At 45.6% G+C, this 23228-nt stretch overlaps 1 protein-coding gene across 4 annotated transcripts in view; it reads right to left on the bottom strand.

The window, feature by feature from the left end:
* The window catches only part of LOC116986177 (collagen alpha-1(XIV) chain-like), a 110142-nt gene that overhangs the window by 80326 nt on the left and 6588 nt on the right, over positions 1-23228 (bottom strand). For 3 of the 4 annotated variants that reach the window (XM_033041427.1, XM_033041426.1, XM_033041428.1), the window contains exons 3-9: positions 17752-17853; positions 12850-12954; positions 9121-9264; positions 7160-7330; positions 4857-5051; positions 1748-1903; positions 521-640 (exon numbers count right to left, since the gene is read on the bottom strand). In XM_033041427.1, the coding sequence (XP_032897318.1) occupies positions 521-640; positions 1748-1903; positions 4857-5051; positions 7160-7330; positions 9121-9264; positions 12850-12954; positions 17752-17827 (967 nt within the window). In that variant the 5' untranslated portion in view covers positions 17828-17853. The remainder of the gene's footprint in view (positions 1-520; positions 641-1747; positions 1904-4856; positions 5052-7159; positions 7331-9120; positions 9265-12849; positions 12955-17751; positions 17854-23228) is intronic. The other variant, XM_033041429.1, reaches the window with a different exon arrangement.

Genomic DNA, 23228 nt, shown 5'->3' with positions numbered 1-23228 from the left:
TGAAGCTCGCGGTCTCTGGGACGAAGAGGCCGACTCACGAGCTCCAAGAGTTTCAACCACCCCGACGCGGGAGTTTCATCACCCCAAAGGGGGCTTTGATTGCCGGCTGCGGGGGGGGCTTCGATCGCCCCGACTGTGGATAGTTTGTCTGCCCTGATCGCAGGAGAACAAAGAGGGAGAAGATTGGACTTTATTGTCTTCCATCGCAGTGGGGAATGTGGGGAATCCACTGTGGTGGATGTTTACGTTAACTTTTATGTGGTCGTGTGTCTTGTAGCTTTTCACTTAGTATGGCAACTCAAATTTCACTGTACCTTAATTGGTACACGCGACAATAAACTGACCTTGAAACCGGAGCTCCCGGAGAAAACCCACGCAGTTCACGGGGAGAACGTGCAAACTCCGTACAGACAGCACCCGTAGTCGGGATCGAACCTGGGTCTCTGGCGCTGTGAGGCAGCAACACTACCGCTGCGCCACCCTCCGACAATTCCTCCTGTATTATTGGCAATAATATTACCTGTGTAAGTGTTGCCTCCTTTGTAACGCATTCTTTGATTTGCTTCCAGCACCTCGTTCTTGGTGGAATATGTGTCCAGGTCCCACTCTGTCCGTGGCTCTCCACTGTACTGTATTAACCCTGCCATAAGCAGAATAATCATTTAACAGTCATTCCCTGAAACCCACTCCCCTCTGTATATCATCATGACTGACACCTAAAGGTAGATTGAGGAACAGCGTTCTAATATTTAGTTCACGACCTTCCCACTCAGTGTTCCTTTCCCCCCCCCACTACAATCGGTCTGAAGAAGGGTCTCGTCCCAAAACATCGGGCGGTCCCGGTGGTGCTGCGGCAGAGTTGTTGCCTAAAGGGCCTGTCCCACTGTACGAGTTTACCCAAGAGCTCTCCCGAGTTAAAAAAAAAAAAAATCAAACTCGTGGTAAGCACGTAGAATGTACGCAGCGGGTACGTCGGAGCTCGGGACGTCTCTTAGCGGCTCGTAACGCTAACGGCAGGTACTCGGGAAACGCGGTAAGCTCGGGAAGTTTTTTTCAACATGTTGAAAAATGTCCACGAGAGCCCCGAGTACCTACGAGCGGCCATTACAGTAATTCTCCGAGTTCGAATCAGGGGAAACTCGGGAGAACTCTTGAATTACCTCGTACAGTGGGACAGGCCCTTTACAGCGAATGCAGCGCCGGAGACCCGGGTTCGATCCCGACTACAGCCTAATTCTGCTCCTATCACTTATGAACTTATCTTTAATCGAACTTTACCTTGCACTAAACATTATTCCCTTTATCCTGTATCTGCACACTGTGGATGGCTCAATTGTAATCACATTTTGTCTTTCCGCCGATTGGATAGCACGTGACAAAAATGCTTTCCACTGTACAATAAACTAAACTACGGGTGTCAGGGGTTATGGAGCAGAGGCAGGAGAATGGGACTGAGAGGGAAAGATAGATCAGCCATGATTGAATGGCGGAATAGACTTGATGGGCCGAATGGCCTAATTCTGCTCCAAGAACTTATGAACATAAACTAAACTAAAAAGCAACGGGTTGAGGTTGTTATAGAGTCATAGAATGATTCACCGTGGAAACAGGCCCTTTGGCCCAACTTACCCACACCGGCCAACATGTCCCAGCTACACTAGTCCTACCTGCCCGCGTTTGGCCCATATCCCTCTAAACCAGTCCAATCCATGTTCCGCACACCCAGCACCCATGGTGTGTAACTTACCTATTCTAATTCCATCGAGACCAACATGGAAAGGTGTAATTAAGTTGGTCAGAAACTGTCGCACCAGCCGGAAGTTTGCTCTGCCAATACTCCATGATCCATCGATTACGATGATGATATCAACAACAGCCCTTGCTTGGCATGTATACTGGGAGCCTGCAATGTCAAAGCAATGATGTTAATATATAATATAATATGAACATTGAATTCTCCCAATTTTGTTAGCCCTTGCTGTCTCCTCCCATCCCCCAGCCCTCGGGCTCCTCCTCCTCCTCCTTTTTCCTTCCTTCTCCCCGCCACCCCCTATCAGTCTGAAGAAGGGTTTTGGCCCGAAACGTTGCCTATTTCCTTCGCTCCATAGATGCTGCTGCACCCGCTGAGTTTCTCCAGCAATTTTGTGTACCATGTTAATATACCCTCTCTCTCCCTCTGTCTCCCCCTCTCTCCCCTGACAGTCTGAAGAAGCGTCTCGACCCGAAACATCATCCATTCCTCCTCTCCAGTGATGCTGCCTGTCCCGCAGAGTTACTCCAGCATTTTGCATCCTTTCAATGTCATTACAAACCTTTAAAATCATCAGTATGCAGACTTTGCAAATTTAACCTTATGTTTAAAAACTGTCAGGAAAAAATACACAGTCAATCCAGATGTTGCCTTAAGTGGATAGGAATTTGCCACACATCAATTATTCTTGCTCACATCTGGAGCTAGAGAAGTTTCATTGAAGATGTGGATACTTAAGGGCCTGTCCCACTCGGCGATTTTTCCGGTGACTGTCGGCATAATTGACTGACGTATCAGGTCACCGAAAACGTCACGGCGCGATGACGTATTGACGCGTGGCGCCTCCTCAAGTGTCACAACATTTTTTTTTTGTCGCTGCTGGATTTTGAAACATTTAAAATCTTTCGGCGACCCTGATACATCAGTCAATGATGCCGACAGTCGCTGAAAAAAATCGCCAAGTGAGACAGGTCCTTTAGATTAAGCTGGAGGCATAATTCACTTTTATAGTGTTTTAAGCTTCACACATCCAGCGACAACAGTGACCATTCTACATGGTTAGAGCCTCAAAGATTTGGAGGTTCTTTACATTCTGTATAATTTACATGACCTCTGCAAATTGGACCTCATCTCATCGAGTCATAGAGTCGCAGAGTCTTACAGCCCTGTGGAAACAGGCCCTACAGCCCAATTTCGACCTGCCGACCAACATGTCCGATCCACACTAGTCCCACCTGCCCGCATTTGGCCCATATCCCTCCAAACCTGTCCTATCCTGTCTAAATGTTTCTTAAACGTTGCAATAGTCCCTGTCCCAACTGCCGCCTCCGGCAGCTCGTTACAGGCTACGTGTTTGTTTTGCCGCCTGCAACTAAAATCCCAGAAGCAATTAAGTGAAACGGGAATGGGACACAAAGTTTACATAAAAAAAGACTCAAAGTGGTGGAGTAACTCAAGCTGGAGTAACTCAAAGAGTCAAATGCTGGAGTAACTCAATGAGTCAGACAGCATCTTTGGAGAACATGAATATGTGACGTTAAGGATTGGGACCCTTTTTCAGAATGAATGAATTAAATAATAAGTTTATTGGCCGTATTCACATACAAGGAATTTGCCTTGGTGCTCCGCCCGCAAGTGACAACGACATAGTGACAGTTAGGAATGACACATAAAACATTAATCATTATTAATATAACATTATTGATTAAACATGTGAATTAAATAAAATACCAGAGCAAAAGGAGGCTGCAGATTTTTGGTTATTGAGTAGAGCTACTACTCGTGGAAAAAAAGCTGTTTTTATGTCTGGCTGTGGCAGCTTTGACAGTCCAGAGTCGCCTTCCAGAGGGAAGTGATTGAAAGACTGATTGGGATTGGGGTTGGTGTTGGGGGGGGGAAGCTGGAAGAGAGGAGGGGTGGTACAAAGCCTGGTAAGTGATAGGTGGATACCTGTGAGGTGGGGGGTATCGATTGCGGATGGTTGGACAAAGGCCAGAGGTGACATTTGTAACTCCTCTCTCATTATCTCACACCTATTAGTTTCTGGTCCATGTCCAATCATCGACCGATCAAAACCCCACTCACCTGTATCCACCTATCACTTGCCAGGCTTTGTCCCGCCCCTCCTCTCTTCCAGTTTTCTTTCCACCATCACCACAACCAGTCTAAAGAAGGGTCCCCACATGAAATGTCACCTATCCATGTTCTCCAGAGATGCTGAAGAAGGGTCTCAACCCGAAACGTCATCTAGTCCCTTTTCTCCAGAGATGCTGCCTAACCCGTTGTGTTACTCCAGCATTTTGTGTCTTTATTTTGTTCAGTATCTGAGCATCACAGTCATTGCCAGCATTTATCGCCCAACACATACCAAATCCTGTAGGAATAAAACTTACACTCAACTTTGTGGAGATTTGAATAAGAGATTATTTGTTCTTCACTTGGCTCCAGCTCACCTTCCAGTCATCTATCAGAGCGCAACAGAAATTTGAGAATACATATTCATCGTCTTTGAATTGTCCAATCTTGTCCAAAAAGTTACTGTTGGTAGGGATACAATTTTAAAGACAGAGTGAACTCTGCTCAATCTCCCTCTTTTAAGCAAAACACAGCCAGACAGGTGTAGGAAGGAACTGCAGATGCTGGTTTAAACCGAAGATGGACACAAAACGCTGGAGTAACTCAATGGGACCGGCAGCATCTCTGGATTGAAGGTATGGGTGACGTATCTGAAGAAGGGTCTCGACCCGAAACGTCGCGGCAGTTCTGTCACTGTATGTCACGTTGTCACTTGCGGGCGGAGCACCAAGGCAAATTCCTTGTATGTGAATACTTGGCCAATAAACTTATTCATTCATTCATGTTAGTGATGTGAAACCCAAATGAGTGAGTGATATGTATCACAGCTTAGTTTTAGTTTAGAGGTATAGCGCGGAAACAGGCCCTTCGGCCCACCGAGTCTGTGCCGACCAGCGATCGCTGCACACAAACACCACACATCCCACACACACAGGGGATCATTTACAATTTCACCGCTAATTAGTCGACAGCCCCTTTTTATTTTGGCCTATTATTTCTACCTCCACCTCTTCAGATGCAAACTGCTCACCTTGAGTTGGAGGTTCTTCAGGCACAGCTTCTTCCCTGCGTTTGTCCTGCCCCATTTTCCTTCTATTTTTAGGCAAACTTTGAGTTGCATTTTTCATTTGTGACGTCCTTTCATTTTCAGCAGCGGACGTGCTTGGTTTTCGCATTTTGTTCTCCGACGTCTTGTCTGACGACTTTCTTCGCTCTGAATTCTTCACTGAAATCATTAGAGGAAACGGAGACTTATGACTATTCCAAAACCCCACTGCAGAATCATCCCCAATTCCCCAAATGGAAACATAATCAGCACACAGCCATGTCGTAGGATCAGCTGAGGTTGACATTAACCCTGTGTGGAGATGGGTGATATGAATGAGATACCCATTTATTATCACCAGGCCTCCCATGCCACTCTGGTTTAGTTTAGAGATACAGCGTGGAAATGTGCCCTTCGGCCCATCAAGTCCACACAGACCATTGATCACCCATTCACACTAATCCTATGTTATCCCACTTTCTGCATCCACTCCCAAACACATCACTAGCTATTTCCAATTAACCAACAAAACCTCACTGCACATCTTGGGGATGTGGGGTGGAAACCCACATCATCATCACCATCATCACCATCATCATCACCATCATCATCACCATCATCATCATGACCATCATCATGACCATCATCATGACCATCATCATCATCATCATCATCACCATCATCATCATGACCATCATCATCATGACCATCATCATGACCATCATCATCATCATCACCATCATCATGGTTGAAAACATCAACGGGCACGGTGCCTTACAATGCCATGTACGACGGTGATCTCAACTTCTGCTGAAGTGTGGATGGCCGTTGGCTCGCGAGGAGCTCATCCGCCCTTTGAGAGGTCTTGTTTTTGGTCTTGCTGGGGGTCCACAGCCCCCTCCTCACCTGGCAAACCAGGTGGGGGGGGGGACGGTTTAGTCACCGACTATCCGACCATGGAGCAGGTAGCACGGGATTACATGGTACCCGTGGAAGGGGGAACTCCCCCCGTCCCGACAAGGAGAACATGCAAACTCCACACAGACAGCACCCGAGCTCAGGATCGGACCCGGTTTTCTGGTGCTGTGAGGGAGAGGCTCTGCCAGTTGTAATTGGGAGGTAATAGTTAGGAGACTGGTACACTGCTACGGGGCGAACCTGGCAGTGACCTACAAAGGCATCTTGCTCTGCACATCAAACATCCAATAAAAGATTTTATTAAAAACTAAACCTTTTGTTCATCCACAATTCGCAGCGAGCCCTTTCAGGACCGCTGGCTTGCCCTTCCATCTACTTTGAATCTCTGCCGTGTCTGTCGCAGGCTCTACAGTGGCCTGGGGCTTTCCTGAATCGGGAGAAGCACTAGTACATCGAGCGCGCGGACCGTTTGTAAAAGGAGGTAAAATATAGCAACTCGTGCAAGTGTGATCTATGCAATAAGAATGCCACTGTGCGGTACGCTGCGTTGATTCCAGTGCCAATCATTGGATTCAGTTATCATTAAAGAAGAATAACTTGCCCACAACATGCAGGTTTAGTTTAGTTTAGAGAAACAGCGCAGAAACAGGCACTTCCGCCCACCGAGTCGGCGCCGACCAGCGATCCCCGCACACCAACAGTGTCCCACACGCACAAGGGACAATTTACGACTTTACCAAAGCCAAATAACCTACAAACACCGTACGTCTTTGGAGTGTGGGAGGAAACCAGAGCGCCTGGAGAAAACCCAGGCAGGTCACGGGGGAGAACGTACGAACTCTGTACAGACAGCACCCGTGGCCACGATTGAACCCGGTTCTTTGGCGCTGTGAGGCAGCAAATCTACCAGCCGCGCCTTCGTGCCCTGGACATCCCCGAGAGGAGACCAAACACAATGGTGATTGATGGCTGGGAATTAGTTGTAAGGGGGCAATAAATGTATCATTGATCACCTCAGTCCACTCCCGTCTGCCTGGGCAGAGGGTCAACACCTCCTCTCTACGCTTCACTGTACTTTGTGAATCCATTGATCGTTAGATTAAATGGAGTTTCCCAGTTTCCTGGTCCTATAAAAATATTAGAGTCATAAAGTCATGCAGTGACACAGCCTGGAAACAGGCCCTTCGGCCCAACTTGTTCCACACTGACCAACATGTCCCAGCTACACTAGTCCCACCTGCCCGCGTTTGGCCCATATCCCTCCAAACCCGTCCTACAAATGTACCTGTCTAACTGTTTCTTAAACGTTGGGACAGTCCCAGCCTCAACGACCTCCTCTGGCAGCTCGTTCTTGCACTTTGCCCACCTACCTTTCCTGGATTGTGCTCCGTGTATCATTTCTGTGTGATTCAGGCTCGTCGTCTTGCTCGTAGGAATGCCAAGGTCGATGCGAGTCCCATTCTCCACCGCTGACCCCACGATCCTTCCATTTTGTTTCTTCTTGTGAGCTTTCTTTGAACGGTGTTCTTTTAGGACATTGACTAAAATGAAAAAATGTAAGATGGACCACAAAGAAGTAAGATGTCAAATAGTAACTGATGCATCAATGAAACATGCCATGCAAACTATCAGCCCACGTTGTAGTGGCGTTTGCCATTCCAAAGATTAGAGTGTAGTACAGAGTGGAGTGTCAAGCACCTTGTAAGCGCCTAATTAAAGAGTGCGGCAACGTGCAGTATACAACAAAGCACAAAGTGCTGGAGAAGGATGAGAGGGAATCTCATTAAAACATATAAGATTATTAAGGGTTTGGACACGCTATAGGCAGGAAACATGTTGCCGATGTTGGGGGAGTCCAGAACCAGGGGCCACAGTTTAAGAATAAGGGGTAAGCCATTTAGAACGGAGATGAGGAAACACTTTTTCTCACAGAGAGTTGTGAGTCTGTGGAATTCTCTGCCTCAGAGGGCAGTGGAGGCCGGTTCTCTGGATACTTTCAAGAGAGAGCTAGATAGGGCTCTTAAAGATAGCGGAGTCAGGGGATATGGGGAGAAGGCAGGAACGGGGTGCTGATTGGGGATGATCAGCCATGATCACATTGGATGGCTGTGCTGGCTCGAGGGGCCGAATGGCCTACTCATGCACCTATTGTCTATCTCAACAGGTCAGGCAGCATCTATGGAGGGAATGGACAACCGATGTTTCGGTTCCGGACCCTTCTTCAATCCCGACCCAAAGCATTGCCTGTTCATTTCCTCCACAGATGCTGTCTGGCACTCCGAGTTACTCCAGCACTTTGCGTTTTGCTCTAGATTCCAGCATCTGCAGTTCCTTGGTATACAACATGCAGCCCGTTTCACAAAATTGCTGGAAACTATATACACATACAAATTACCCCAGTGGTAAGAAACATATATGTTGCACCACATACAATGAAGCACCAGGTCACACCAGTGATAGCCCAAATATTGAAGACATTGGTAGCAGGGTGGCACAGTGGTAGAGTTGCTGCCTCACAGCGCCAGAGACCTGGGTCCGATCGTGAGCACTGGTGCTGTCGGTACGGGGTTAGTACATTCTCCCTGCGAACCTGCGTGGGTTTTTTTTCTGGCTGTTTTGATTTCCTCCCACCTACAAACCTGTACGTCTTTAGGATGTGGGAGGAAACCGGAGCACCCAGAGGAAACCCACTCGGTCACAGGGAGAACATGCAAACACCACACAGTACCCGAAGTCAGGATCGAACACGGTTTTCTGACGCCGTGAGGTAACAGCTCTACCAGCTGTGCCGCCTTCAGTTTGAATTAATTCTTTCAGAAAGTAAGTAGATTCATTTCATTTCAGTTTCATAAGTCACAGGTCATAAGTGATAGGAGCAGAATTAGGCCAGTCAGCCCATCAAGTCTACTCCATTATTCAATCATGGCTGATCTATCTCTCCCACCGAACCCCATTCTCCTGCCTTCCCCCAACACCCGCACTAATCAAGAATCTATCTACCTCTGCCTTAAAAATCTCCATTGACTTGGCCTCCACTGCCTTCTGTGGCAAAGAATTCCGCAGATTCACCACCCTCTTACTAAAGAAATTCCTCCTCATCTCCTTCCTAAAGGTACGTTTTTAGGACTACAGGTCACAGCCTTAGAATTAGACTCTCCTACTAGTGGAAACATCCTCTCCAGAACCATTCTTTCCAAGCCTTTCACTACATTTCAATGAGGTTCCCCTCATCCTTCTAAACTCCAGTGAGTGCAGGCCCAGAGCTGACAAATACTCAAAATGGAGTCAACCTAGAATGTGATTTTTTGTGGATTGCAAGTTAATTTCTTACTGATAAACTTCCTCTTGGCATAATGTTGCTCCCGAATCCCATTGATCAGTAATATCTGAAGAGTGTACTCTTGTGTGGGAGAAAGGCCCACAACAGTTGCTTTTGCTATGTTGGTCTTCAAGATTATTTCCCGTTCAGTAGTACCTAAAAACAAAAAGATTCGCAACACAAATACAAAAAGTACATTAATAATGGCTACAGAGTGGGACAATTGTCATAAACAATCATGAAATTAACTGTGAGTGGAGAAAGAACGGCAGATTTACACCAAAGATAAACACATCCTGCTGGAGATGTTTAAGAAAGAACTGCAGATGCTGGAAAAATCGAAGGTAGACAAAAATGCTGGAGAAACTCAGCGGGTGAGGCAGCATCTATGGAGCGAAGGAATCGGCGACCTTTCGCTTCTAGGGTCTCGACACGAAACGTCACCTATTCCTTCGCTCCATAGAGGCTGCCTCACCCGCTGAGTTTCTCCAGCATTTTTGTCTACCCACATAATGCTGGAGTAACTCAGCGGCTCAGGCAGCATCTCTGGAGAAAAAGAACAGGTGACGTTTTGGGTCGAGACCCTTCTTCAGACATGAAATGAACTAGGCTTTCCCTAACAGTAACACGAAAAATATATAAAATAAACCTTATTCAATTATCAATTGTCACAATAGTGATTGATTGATTGATAGCAAGGGACAGCATGGAAACAGGCCCTTCATCCCACCGAGTCCATGACGACCATTGATCATCCATACACACTGGTTCTATGTTAGAAATGAGGGAAGAAGATTAGACTTTATTGCCTTCCATCAAGGTGGGGAATGTGTGGAATCCACTGTGGTGGATGTTTATGTTAACTTTTATGTAGTTGTGTGCCTTGTTGCTGTATGGTAACACAAATATCACTGTACCTTAATTGGTACACGTGACAATAAAATACCTTTGAAACACTTGAACCATTTACGTGTGCACTCCCCGCATACTAGGGTTAATGTACAATGGTCGATTAACCTACAAACTCACAGTGAAGGGTCGATTATGTGGGTCGAATGTGCAGGCTACCAGAGATGAAGCAATCTATCCAACGTTCACCTGTAGAAGCCGAATTACTGCAACAACAGCTTGGATTTGAACAGGTGTAATGAAAGGAATCACTGAGAGATCTGAGGAAGGGTCTCGGCCCAAAACGTCACCCATTCCTTCTCTCCATAGATGCTGCCCGTCCCGCTGAGTTACTCCAGCATTTTGTGTCTCTCTTCGATTTAAACCAGCATCTGCCGTTCTTTCCTACACATATCATCAGGGAAGAAGTGTTTCGGCCCGAAACGTCGCCTATTTCCTTCGCTCCATAGATGCTGCTACACCTGCTTAGTTTCTCCAGTACTTTTGTCTATCATCAGGGACAGTTTCATCCCAGCTGTTATCAGGTAACTGAACCATCTGACCTCGGCCCTGAAGTACCACCTAACTCATTAGAGACCCTCGGATTCCCTCTTATTGGGCTTTACCTTGCACTAACCATTATTTGCATTATTCCCTTACTCAATGTAGACAGCTCGATTGTAATCATGTATTGTCTTTCCGCTGACTGGTTAGCACGCAACAAAAGCTTTCCACTGTACCTCGGTACACGTGGCAATAAACTAAACTCCGAGGTGCTGCCTGACCTGCTGAGTGACTCCAGCACTTTGTGTCTATCTTTGGACTTCCATGGAGTTTGGTTGCCTTAACAACAACAAAAAAATTAAAATGTTTTGGATTGGTGTTTCATCAGCATATCAATGCCTTCACTAGTCTAACTAATCTGTACAGACATGCACCACTATTCTGACAAGGTGCCAAAAGAGCATTTTTAACACTGAAGGTATTTAGATCAGGTCTGTTTTCACCTGAATAATAAAAAAAACAGCCCTTCATCAACAGTGGCCAATAAATAGTTAGCTTATCCCGCACTTGAATAGAACTGGAATATTTATTTTTGCCTTTTAAAATGAATTTATTTACAAGGTTTAGTTTACAGAGACAGCATGGAAACAGGCCCTTCGGCCCACTGGTACACGTATATACACACATATATATATATATATACACACACATATATATACACACATACATATACACACATACATATACACACACATAAATATACACACACACATACATATACATATATATATATATATACACATACATACATACACACATATATACACATACATATATACACACATACATACATACACATATATATTATACACACACACACATATATATACACACATACATGCATATACACACACATACATACACACACACACATACACACAATATAAAAGTACATTCCTAAAGGGCCTGTCCCACTTACGCGACTTTTTCGGCGACTGCCGACACCCATCATAGGTCGTTGCAGGTCGCTGAAAATTTTCAACGTTGAAAATCCAGCGCGACCAGAACAAGGTACGACTCTTTGGGCGACTATTCACAACCATACAGGCTTCACCCCGCGACATGTCGCCTGTATGGCCGCGAGTCGTCTCCTCAGTCGCCCAAAGAGTCGTATCTTGTTCTGGTCGCCGCTGGATTTTCAACATGTTGAGAATTTTCGGCAACCTGCAACGACCTATGACGGGTGCCAGCAGTGGCCGAAAAAGTCTCGTAAGCGGGACAGGCCCATAAAGCTACAAAGTGGGCATTTCACTTCATTTAAACCATCATGCAATGAAGATGCCTCAACAGTAACTGGGAATAATATTTCAGAATAAGCCTTCTTTAAATATAAATCATTGCGATATTGTAGGTGAAATAATTGAAAGATGCAGCATGGACAGGCCCTTCGGCCCACCGAGACCATGCCACCCATTGATCATCCCTTCACACTAGTTCTATGTTATCCCACTTTCTCATCCACTCCCTCTACACCAGGCCAACTAATCCATCAACCTGCATGTCTTTGGGACGTGGGAGGAAACTAGAGCACCAGGAGGAAACCTCATGCAGTCACAGGGAGAACGTGCCAACCCCACACTGACAGCACACAAGGTCGGGATCAAACCCGGATCTCTGGCGGTCCACAAATGTCTCCACATGTTATGCTGCTGCAAGTAAGAATTTCAATGATCAGTTTTCGTTATATATGACATATCGGGCGACATGGTGGCACAGCAGTAGAGTTGCTGCCTTACAGTGACAGAGACCCGGGTTGAATCTGATTGTGGGTGCTGTCTTTACGGAGTTTGTACGTTCTCCCCGTGAGCATGTGGGTGATCTGCGGGTGCTCTGGTTTCCTACCACATTCCAAAGACTTGCAGGTTTTAGGTTAATTGGCTCCTGCAAAATTGTAAATTGTCCCCAGTGTTCAGGATAGGATACGGGTGATCGCTGATTGGTGCGGACTCTGTGGGCTGAAGGGCCTGTTTCTGCGCTGTATCTCTAAATTCTAAGGACAATTAAACATTCTGGACATTCCCTCGATCTCCATTCCCTTTGTCCTGTATTCACACCTGACACTTCCTTACCTCCCTGTCCCCTGACACCAGTCTAAAGAAGGGTCTCGACCCGAAACATCACGCATTCCTTCTCTCCAGAGATGCTGCCTGTCCCGCTGAGTTACTCCAGCATTTTGTATCTATCTTCGGTTTAAACCAGCGCCTGCAGTTCCTCCCTAAACATTCTTGACTCTCGACTCAGAACTGCAGCTCGCGTTCGGCTGAGGAAGTGTAACAGAAGTGTCCATACCTGCTGAAGGCTTCACTCGGACTTTGTAGCCCTGTTTGTTTCCATCCACTTCTTTCCATTTCATCTGAAGTCTGTCCTCAGACAGAACGCTTAATTTCAATCGACCTGGTTGCAAAAGCACAAAAAGGTCATGTACAAAAATGTGGCATCAGAAATGGATCTCTCAGAAAACACAAAGGGCTTCCCCGAAAAACAGAATTCCGTTTTAACAATACACTAGATTAAATAGAATGCAATAGGTTAACCTATGATGAGCGTTTGTCGGCACTGGGCCTGTACTCGCTGGAATTTAGAAGAATGAGGGGGGGACCTCATTGAAATGTACAGAATAGTGAAAGACTTGGATAGAGTGGATGTTTCCACTAGTGGGAGAGTCTAGGATTAGAGGTCATAGCTTCAGAATTAAAGGACGTTCTTTAAGGAAGGAGTTGAGACGTTTCTTTACTCAGAGGGTGGTGAATCTGTGGAATTCTTTGCCACAGAAGGCTGTGAAGGCCAAGATATATATATATCTGCCTAATATATTTAAGGCAGAGATAGATAGATTCTTGACTAGTACAGGTGTGAGCGGTTATGGGGAGAAGGCAGGAGAATGGGGTTAGGAGGGAGAGATAGATCAGCCATGATTGAATGGCGGGGTAGACTTGATGGGCCGAATGGTAATTCTACTCCCATTACTTATGACCATCAAATTGTAGCCCAAGGTGACCTGACCAGTTCATGTTCAAAAAATATGTTAAAATACTGTAAACCTTTAAGGGCCTGTCCCACTTTCACGACCTAATTCACGACCTCTGCCGAGTTTGCCCTTGATTCATACGTCACAGCATGGTCGTCACAAGGTCGTAGGAGGTCGTAAGAGGTCGTGATGCTGGTCGTAGGTGCTCGTGGGATCAAGTAGGTCGGGGCATTTTTTCAAGCCTGATAAAAAATGTCCACGAGTAAAAAAGGTTGTGAATTAGGTCGTGAAAGTGGGGCAGGCCCTTTAGGGCGACACAGTAGCACAGCGGTGGAGTTGCTGCCTAACAGCTCCAGAGACATGGGCTCAATCCTGACTACGGGTACTGCCTGTGTGGAGTTAGCACGTTCCCCCTCTGATCACGTGGGTTTTCCCCGGGTGCTCCCGTTTCCTCCCACACTCCAAAGATGTGCTATTTGGTAGGCTAATTGGCTTCTGCAAATTCCCCCTAGTGTGTAGGGAGTGGATAAGAATGTGGGATAACACAGAACTAGTGTAGTGGTCAGAATAGCGTCAACCGGCGACACATTAGGACGCCCACCTACGACAATCTACGTTCACCCGCGACAAGCTATGACAAGCAACGACCCTGTCGGCGACAACTGAAGACAATTCAGTCGCCGGTACCTGTCGCCGGTTGACGTAGGTAGTCGCCAATGGAATTCACCGAAGTCAGAACCCGGCAACAACCTACGCCATCCTGGCGACAGCATCTACGACAGCACCAACATCAGGAGAAGACAAGCTACGACAAGCCCACGGTCACCGACTGTCGCCGAAAAGTTGTGAACATTTCAAAATCCAGCGGCGACCAGAAAAACGCTACGACACTTTGGGCGACTGAGGAGACGACTCACGACCATACAGGCGACACCCCGGTGACCATGTGGCGACAGCCTAGTCACCTGTAATGGCCTAAAAATTTTTTTTTGCCTAAGTGGGATAGGCCCTTTAGCGTTTAAGAGGCTTTTGGATAGGCACTTGGGTATGGCGGGATGTGGATCTAGTGCATAAGATTAGTTGATCTTGGCATCATGTTTAAACAGACACAGTGGGCCAAAGACCCTGTTCCTGCGCTGTTCTATGTTCTATGATTAATCTACCTGCCACCGATAGACCTATTAGTTCCAATATCTTCTGTACCACAGTGTCTGTATTCTCATTGCTGTTCTGTACCAACCGAATAAGTCAAAGCCCCACACAGCATAATACAGTATTGTTGATAACAATACCGTCTTTATACTGGCTCATTGCAACAAATAACATCAATTTCGACTCAATGTAACAGCTGCAGAGGCGGAAATAGTCTCCCAGTGACAATTACAATAAGGATCTGAGATGAAGACTTTCCCCCTCTTTACCCTACTTAGCATCGGCTAATGTAACTATTTCTTGTTACTGAAACATTCTATTCACTCTATGCAGTCACAAGTAGCAAGAAGTGGGCAGCACGGTGGCGCAGCGGTAGAGTTGCTGCCTTACAGCGCCAGAGACCCAGGTTCGAACCCGACTACGGGTAGGGAGTTTGTACGTTCTCCCCGTGACAGGCGTAGGTTTTCTCCGAGATCTTCGGTTTCCTCCCACTCTCCAAAGACGTACAGGTTTGTAGGCTAATTGGCTTGGTATAAATGTAACTTGTCCCTAGCGCGTGTAGGGTTGTGTTAATGTGCGGGGGTCGCTGGTCGGTGCGGACTCGGTGGGCCGAAGTGCCTGTTTCCACGCTGTATCTCAGGGAGAAACTAAACTACTCCGTACTGCAACTGCAATCCATCAATCCCTCGGAAAAGATAGTAAATTAAATATTAAAAAACTGGACAGTGTCGAGTGAAGCTGACTGAAAAGGCTTTCCAATGAATTACTGAAGATATATCAAGTAGTTTGACAAGACGTTTTTCACACAGCAATGCTGTACAGTTCTGAGAGGATAATTGTCAATGGGAATTGAGGATGCAAGGTTTTACAGTGGGTCAGTTGATATAAAAATGCTTTGTTCCTGTATTCATAGTAGCAATGAATACTGAATTGAGTGGATAATTAGCAACTGCCGGTATTTATATTTAAAAAAAAACCCCTATTATCTATAACTATAACTCACATTTTATTCGGACAATAATGCAACTCAGTTTCCTTATTTCCTGAAAAACAGCCATTAAACTTTTAAATGGCAGATTGAAAGCAAAGGCCACAAAGACGGGTTCATATTGTAGACATAAATACACAGTTGTTCTGTGCATGAATACGGAAATTGGCGTGAGATTCACTGGCTCGGAGGGCAGCCAAGAATATTGCACACAAATTATGCACACTTGATGTTATTCAATTCCAACATACTAAAATTGTTAGTAGGATACCATTAGCCAAATGCTTTGACAACCGTCTAAATAATTCAAGTGATAAGATCCGAACGTTTGTTGTAGGCAATAGTCGCATCTGCGTACAGAATACGTACACAGAAGTTCACACTCATTGGTATTTGGTGAAGTAAAGAATAAAGTTCACAGTTTCACTTTCTGGATTTATTTAACGTTAAATCAGTCGCTCATCGGATAGCCAGAAGTTGATAAAGAAACTGTAGCCAAAAAGGAAGGCACTCAGGAATAGCACAGGATGGCACAAAATTGGCCCCCGGGTGGGGGACTGAACTAGTAGATGGGTAATCGTTGGTTGGGGTGAACTAGGTCGGCCAGTGATCACCACGTACACCAGCACTATCTCACACACCAGAGACAATTTACATTTTTTGCAAGAAGCCAATTAACCTGCAAACCTGCACGTCTTCGGAATGTGAGAGGGAACTGGAGCACCTGGAGAAAACCCACGTGGTCCCAGGGAGAAAGTGCAAACTCTGTACAGGCAGCACCCGTGGTCAGCCTCAAACCAAGTTCTCTGGTGCTGTGAGGTAGCAGCTCTACCGCTGCACAATACCCAATACCAAAAAATATTATAGAATACCATCGAACAATAAATACCATCTAAGGGTCATAACGCTGTTTGTCTCTCCAAATATACTGACTGATCATGTGTGCATTTCAATCCATCTGGCCCCTATTTACCCTGTACAAAATATTATGTCTGTGCCATAAGTTCCCCCTTTTCAGCCAAACCAGTTACAAATGTACTTGTTTATATAATAATAATAATGTCTTTATTTATATAGCACATTTTTAGTCAACTTGCATTGACCCCAAAGTGCTTCACACAATTACTTCCATACAGACAGGCAAAGGTGGGTGAAGTGTCTTGCCCAAGGACACACACAGGCAAAGGTGGGTGAAGTGTCTTGCCCAAGGACACAACGACAGTATGCACTCCAAGCGGGATTCGAACCAGCTACCTTCCGGTTGCCAGCCGAACACTTAGCCCATTGTGCCATCTGTCGTCAACACTGAGCCTTTAGACTTTACTTTAGACTTTAAATATACAGTGTGGAAACAGGCCCTTTGGCCCATCGAGTCCGTGCTGACTAATAAATGCAATCTGCTGGAGGAACTCAGTGGGTCGAGAAGCATCTGTGGAGGGAAATGGACAGTCAATGTTTTGGGTCGGGTGGATGTTAATTTGTATTTATTGTATGTTTTGTTATTTATTATTATATGTATGACTGCAGGCAACGAAATTTCGTTCAGACCGAAAGGTCTGAATGACAAATAAAGAAATCCAATCCAATTCATTGGGGCGAGAGAGAGGAGGGTCGGCACGGAGGCGCGGCAGTAGAGTTGCCACCTTTCAGCGCCAGTGATCCGGGTTCAACCCTGACCTTGGGTGCTTGTCTGTACGGAGTTTGGACGTTCTTCCTATGACCGCATGGGTTTTCACCGGTTTCCTCACACATGCCAAAGACGTACAGGTTTGTACGTTTAATTGTGAATTAGCCTTAGGGTGTAGGATAGTGCTCGAGAACGGGGTGATTGTTGGTCAGCACAGACTCGATGGGCCAAAGGGCCTGTTTCCACACTGTATATCTAAAGACTAAAGTAACATCTGAAGTCTAAAGGCTCATTGTTATAATAAACAAGTACATTGATGAATGGTTTGGCTGAAAAGGGGGAACTTATGGCACAGACTCATAACGTTCAGATAATCACAGTTAAAACTGGGGTTTGCAAATTCACGAGGGAGAGTTTTTCTCATTAACTTTCCTTTAGATAATCAAAAATAAATACCTTGTGCTTCTGTTTGGGTGATCAGGTGAAGTGCCGCCATTGTAAAGGCTAGGATACCGTTAGTTCGTGTAGTCATGGCTAACTCGGGAAAGACCACAGGCCCTAGCAATAAAAATAATACACACAGGATCACATTTCATTCACCATTAATTTACTCAAGTGAACATCGTCTAAATTATTGAAACACAAAAGAAATTAATATAAATACAAGTTGAGCTTTCATGTCAAGCTGGAAAGGGTAGGAATAGATTTATGAGGATGTTGCCAGGACTTGATGGCTTAAACTATGAGCAAGGTTTAGTTTAGAGATACAGCACGGAAACAGGCCCTTCGGCCCACCGAGTCCACGCTGACCAGCGATCCTCGCACATTAACACTATCTTACACACACAATTTACACTTATAATAAGCCAACTAACCCACATGCCTGTACGTCTTTGGAGTGTGGGAGGAAACCGAAGACCTCGGAGGAAAACCCACGCAGGTCACGGGGAGAACGTACAAACTCCATACAGACAGCGCCCATAGTCAGGATCGAACCATGTGGCTCAGGCGCTGCAAGCGCTGAAAGGCAGCAACTCTGCGTACCGCTGCGCCACCGTGCCACCCTTGAAACCCATTTGTCCGGCTATTCCCACAACAGCCATCATTTCATCCCTTCTGTTCCTCCCACAAACTGAAGAGTCTTGGAACGTTTTAATACATCTTTGGTGAAATATTACCGCACGTATGATTTAAAAGTACAGATTTTAAAAAAAAGATTGCAAACCACTAAATTAAAAACGAAGGGATTTAGATGTTTAAGAAAGAACTGCAGATGCTGGAAAAATCGAAGGTAGACTAAAAATGCTGGAGAAACTCAGCGGGTGAGGCAGCACCTATGGAAAGAAGGAATTAGCGAAGTTTTGGATCGAGACCCATCTTCAGACTGATGCCTGATATTTTTGGATATAGATCATGGATATAGATTTTGGATATAGCCGGCTCGAAGGGCCTAATGGCTTACTCCTGCACCTATTTTTCTAAGTTTCTAATGGCTATATTAGCGAGTTAGCTTTCTCACGCAATATTGTGGCAATGATTGAGTGACCTGTACAGGATGCTGGAGTAACTCAACGGGACAGGCAGCATCTCTGGAGAGAAGGAATGGGTGATGTTTCAGGTCGAGACCCTTCTTCAAACCCCTCTCGACCTGAAACATCACCCATTCCTTCTCTCCAGAGATGCTGCCTGTCCCGCTGAGTTACTCCAGCACTTCGGTGTAAACCAGCATCTGCAGTTCCTTCCTAAACATTGAGTAACATTAATTTGTTGACATTCATACCGTTGGCAATTTATCTCCCATTATCTAGATAGCTGAGACAAGGGATATGGGGAGAAGGCAGGAACAGGGTACTGATTGTGGATGATCAGCCATGATCACATTGAATGGTGGTGCTGGCTTGAAGGGCCGAATGGCCTACTCCAACACCCCAAAACTTGCACATCTTGATTTTCTGCCAATAAGTTACAAATAGCAATAGACAATAGACAATAGGTGCAGGAGTAGGCCATTTGGCCCGTCGGACCAGTACCGCCATTCAATGTGATCATGGCTGATGGCTTCGGGTGTCGAAATCACTTGCCCTTTATATTTCCTCTCATTTCTCAGATTAATATCAGAGTAATGCATCATATTAATAAACTTTTTTTTTTTAAATGTATCCTGTCCTCTACCAGTAAGAAACTTCTTCAAAATATTTGGCTGAGGATAGTTTTCCTCTGAACCCTTTCATTGACTAATTATTCTTGCACAATAATCAATGGCCATTGTTTTAACGCTCATGTGGATATTAAGCGTTGATGGTCCAGACACAATGAAGGATGTTTTTGAAGAACTAGGCTCATGTTAGTTCAAATGTTTTTCTTTATAATTTTTGATTCATGAATTGCGACTTGCGATGTATGTTCTTTTAATGTGATGAAAATGGATTAGATTTCTGCTTTGATCAAACATGGACAACCACCTTGTTAATAGGACTTTTAAATCAGTTCAGTGAACTGTGAGGTGCGGTTGTGCACGATGGAACTGCAGATGCTGGTTTAAACTGAAGATAGATGCAAAAAACTGGAGTAACTTTAGTCAGAGGGTGGCGAATCTGTGGAATTCATTGCCACAGAAGGGCGTGGAGGACAAGTCAGTGGATATTTTTAAACTAAATTTTTTAATTTCTTTATTTATATAGCACATTTTTAGTCAACTTGCATTGACCCCAAAGTGCTTCACATAATTACATCCACACACACAGGCAAAGGTGGGTGAAGTGTCTTGCCCAAGGACACAACGACAGTATGCACTCCAAGCGGGATTCGAACCAGCTACCTTCCGGTTGCCAGCCGAACACTTAGCCCATTGTGCCATCTGTCATCCCACGTTTTAAGGCAGAGATAGCTAGATTCTTGATTAGTACGGGTGTCAGGGGTTATGGGGAGAAGGCAGGAGAATGGGGTTGGGAGGGAGAGATAGATCAGCCCTGAATGAATGGCGGAGTAGACTTGATGGGCTGAATGGCCTAATTTTGCTCCTATCACATGATCTCAGCCGATCAAGCAGCATCTCTGGAGAAAAGGGAGAGGTGACGTTTCGGGTCGAGACCCTTCTTCAGACTGGGACTTGGGGGGGAAAGGGAAAGTAGAGATGTAGATGGTGATGTGTAGCGATATAGAACAGCAGTGTTGAATTGTGGAAGGGGTAAGCTCACCCATGAAGATACTTAGCATTCCTAACCTCGAGAAGGGATGGATGGATGATCAACCAAGTCTCCCATTAGATGCTATCAACGCTACACCTGCATAGGGTCAGACTGCAGCCCCCCCCCCCCCCCCCTCCTCCAGTTAAACTCTCAGCTTTCACTGAATAAACCCTAACCCTACCTGACTTCAAACAAGAGTGGGCCAGGGACATAAAGGTTGTTCAAAGTCTTTGAACAATACATCGTAAATCATGCGGACAGGAGGGATAGAAAGATAACAGATGGTAAAGATTTATGGCATATTGCAGCACATTGATTGAGTAGTTTCTGCATCAGTACAAAGCTTTATTCTGTGAATGGGATAGACATGAGTGAGCATTAAATGTTTGTAGGTACACAAAAATGCTGGTGAAACTCAGCGGGTGCAGCAGCATCTATGGAGCGAAGGAAATAGGCAACGTTTCGGGTCGAAACCCTTAGGGCATAGGAAATAGGCAACGTTTCGGGCCGAAACCCTTGGGTTTCGGCCCGAAACGTTGCCTATTTCCTTCGCTCCATAGATGCTGCTGCACCCGCTGAGTTTCTCCAGCACTTTTGTCAACCTTCGATTTTCCAGCATCTGCAGTTCCTTCTTAAACATTGAATGTTTGTACACTATCCTACACACTAGGGACAATTTACAGTTTTTACCAAAGCAAATTAACCTACAAACCTGCACGTCTTTAGAGTGTGCGAAAACCCACACGGTCACGGGGAGAGCGTACAAATTTCATACAGACAGCACCCGTCGTCAGGATCGAACCCGGGTCTCTGGCGCTGTAAGGCAGTAACTCCACCGCTGTTCCACCATACTGCTCCCGTTATTCTCTATCTGTGCACTGCAGTCCCCCCCCCCCCACCCCCCCCTAACCCCACCGAGACCTTTGGTTTCCTCTCACACTCCGAAGATGTACAGGTTTGTAGGTTAGTCGGCTTGGTATAAGTGTAAATTGTTCTGAGTGTGAGTGTGTATGTGAGTGTGAGTGTGTGTGTGTGTGAGTGTGAGTGTGTGCCGTTAATGCACGGGGATCGCTGGTCGGTGTGGACACGGTGGGCCACGCTATATCTCTAAACTAAACTAAAGCTTGTACCCTTTAGACCAAGGGTTCCCAACCTGGGGTAAAGTACCCCCAGGGGGGTAAATCCCATCCACCCAGAGGGTAAACTTATTGATTTGTTGATGTGGCCCTTGTGGCTAAAGGGATCAGGGGGCATGGAGAGAAGGCAGGTATGGGATACTGAGTTGGATGATCAGCCATGATCATATTGAATGGCGGTGCAGGCTTGAAGGGACAAATGTCCTACTCCTGCACCTATTTTCTATCTTTCTATTCTGGATTTGTACACATTTCGTCTCATTGGCAGATGGTGTTAAAGATAGCGGAGTCAGGGGATATGCGGAGAAGGCAGGAACGGGGTACTGATTGGGGATGACCAGCCATGATCACATTGAATGGCGGTGCTGGCTCGAAGGGCCGAGTGGCCTACTCCTGCACCTATTGTCTATTGTTTGGTTCTGGTACACCGATATCTGTTCATCATTAGTTAGTTCATAAATAAGTGAAGTAACATTGTTATGTGCCATTAAAGTTGCCTGGGGTAAACGGGACGCAAATGTTAGCGAACCCCTGCTTTACACTGAAGAGAGACATACGTATTTAGCATAGTTTGTGTCATTCACTTTTTCTGGTGTAGCCACTAAAAATTCCTGCCATTTCATGAGGAAGGGAAGATGTTTCTGGTGAGTGTTTAACAGCAGAGCAAGGGGCAGCTCATCAGACCAGCCTCTCCCACTCACCATCTCCTCAGGCACCTGGGCCGACCCGTTAAAATGTTAATGGGAGTTTGATTTATGATGTGCGTGGAGGGACCTCTCTACAAGGTGGGTCATTGAGCCCGTTAAGGAACGTGCTCCATTTGAAACGCTCTCAGTGTTGATTCCAGAATAACTTCCTCAGAAATAAAGCTGTAAACTTAGAGAACTACCGATCCCCATCACAGCATGTTCCTGCTTGTGCCTCTTAATTACATCAAAACTATGTGCCCAAGTCAAACTTACATGATGATGGAAAAAAATATTGGACAAGGTTCCAAATCGAAATAATAGTTCCTTTGTCTTTCTGCGACTGGCATTTATGTTTTAAGAACACGGGTTAGATATCTCAAAAGGACACAAAGTGCTGGAGCAACTCAGCGGGTCAGGCAGCATCTCTGGAGGACGTGGATAGGTGATGTTTCAGGTCGACACCCTTCTTCAGACACAGTCGTCAGAAGATAGTCTTCTTCAGAAGATAGTCGTTCACTCATGATGTCTGCTGTGGAATATTTCTTCAGTGGGGAAGATAATATGGTACACTGTACGCCCCCCTCGCTCTCTCTAGTCATTCCCTCAGCAGGCACGTTCGATTAAACCTGTCCCTATCCATCTCCAAATTCTAGTTATTATTTCTAAAGAGACCGTTAATTAAGATGGAATTTAACTCAGACTGATAGCTGCATGATTGTTTGGTTTTAAGAATAAGGGGTAAGCCATTTAGAACGGAGGCAAGGAAACACTTTGTCCACACAGAGAGTTGTGAGTCTGTGGAATTCTCTGCCTCAGAGTGCAGTGGAGGCCGGTTCTTTCAAGAGAGAGCTAGATAGGGCTCTTAAAGATAGCGGAGTCAGGGGATATGGGGAGAAGGTAGGAACGGGTTACTGATTGGG

The sequence above is a fragment of the Amblyraja radiata genome, chromosome 23 (genome assembly GCF_010909765.2).
Source record: "Amblyraja radiata isolate CabotCenter1 chromosome 23, sAmbRad1.1.pri, whole genome shotgun sequence".
NCBI lineage: Eukaryota > Metazoa > Chordata > Chondrichthyes > Rajiformes > Rajidae > Amblyraja > Amblyraja radiata.
Note: the sequence above shows the minus strand (reverse complement) of the source record. Positions and strands in the feature narration are given on the sequence as shown.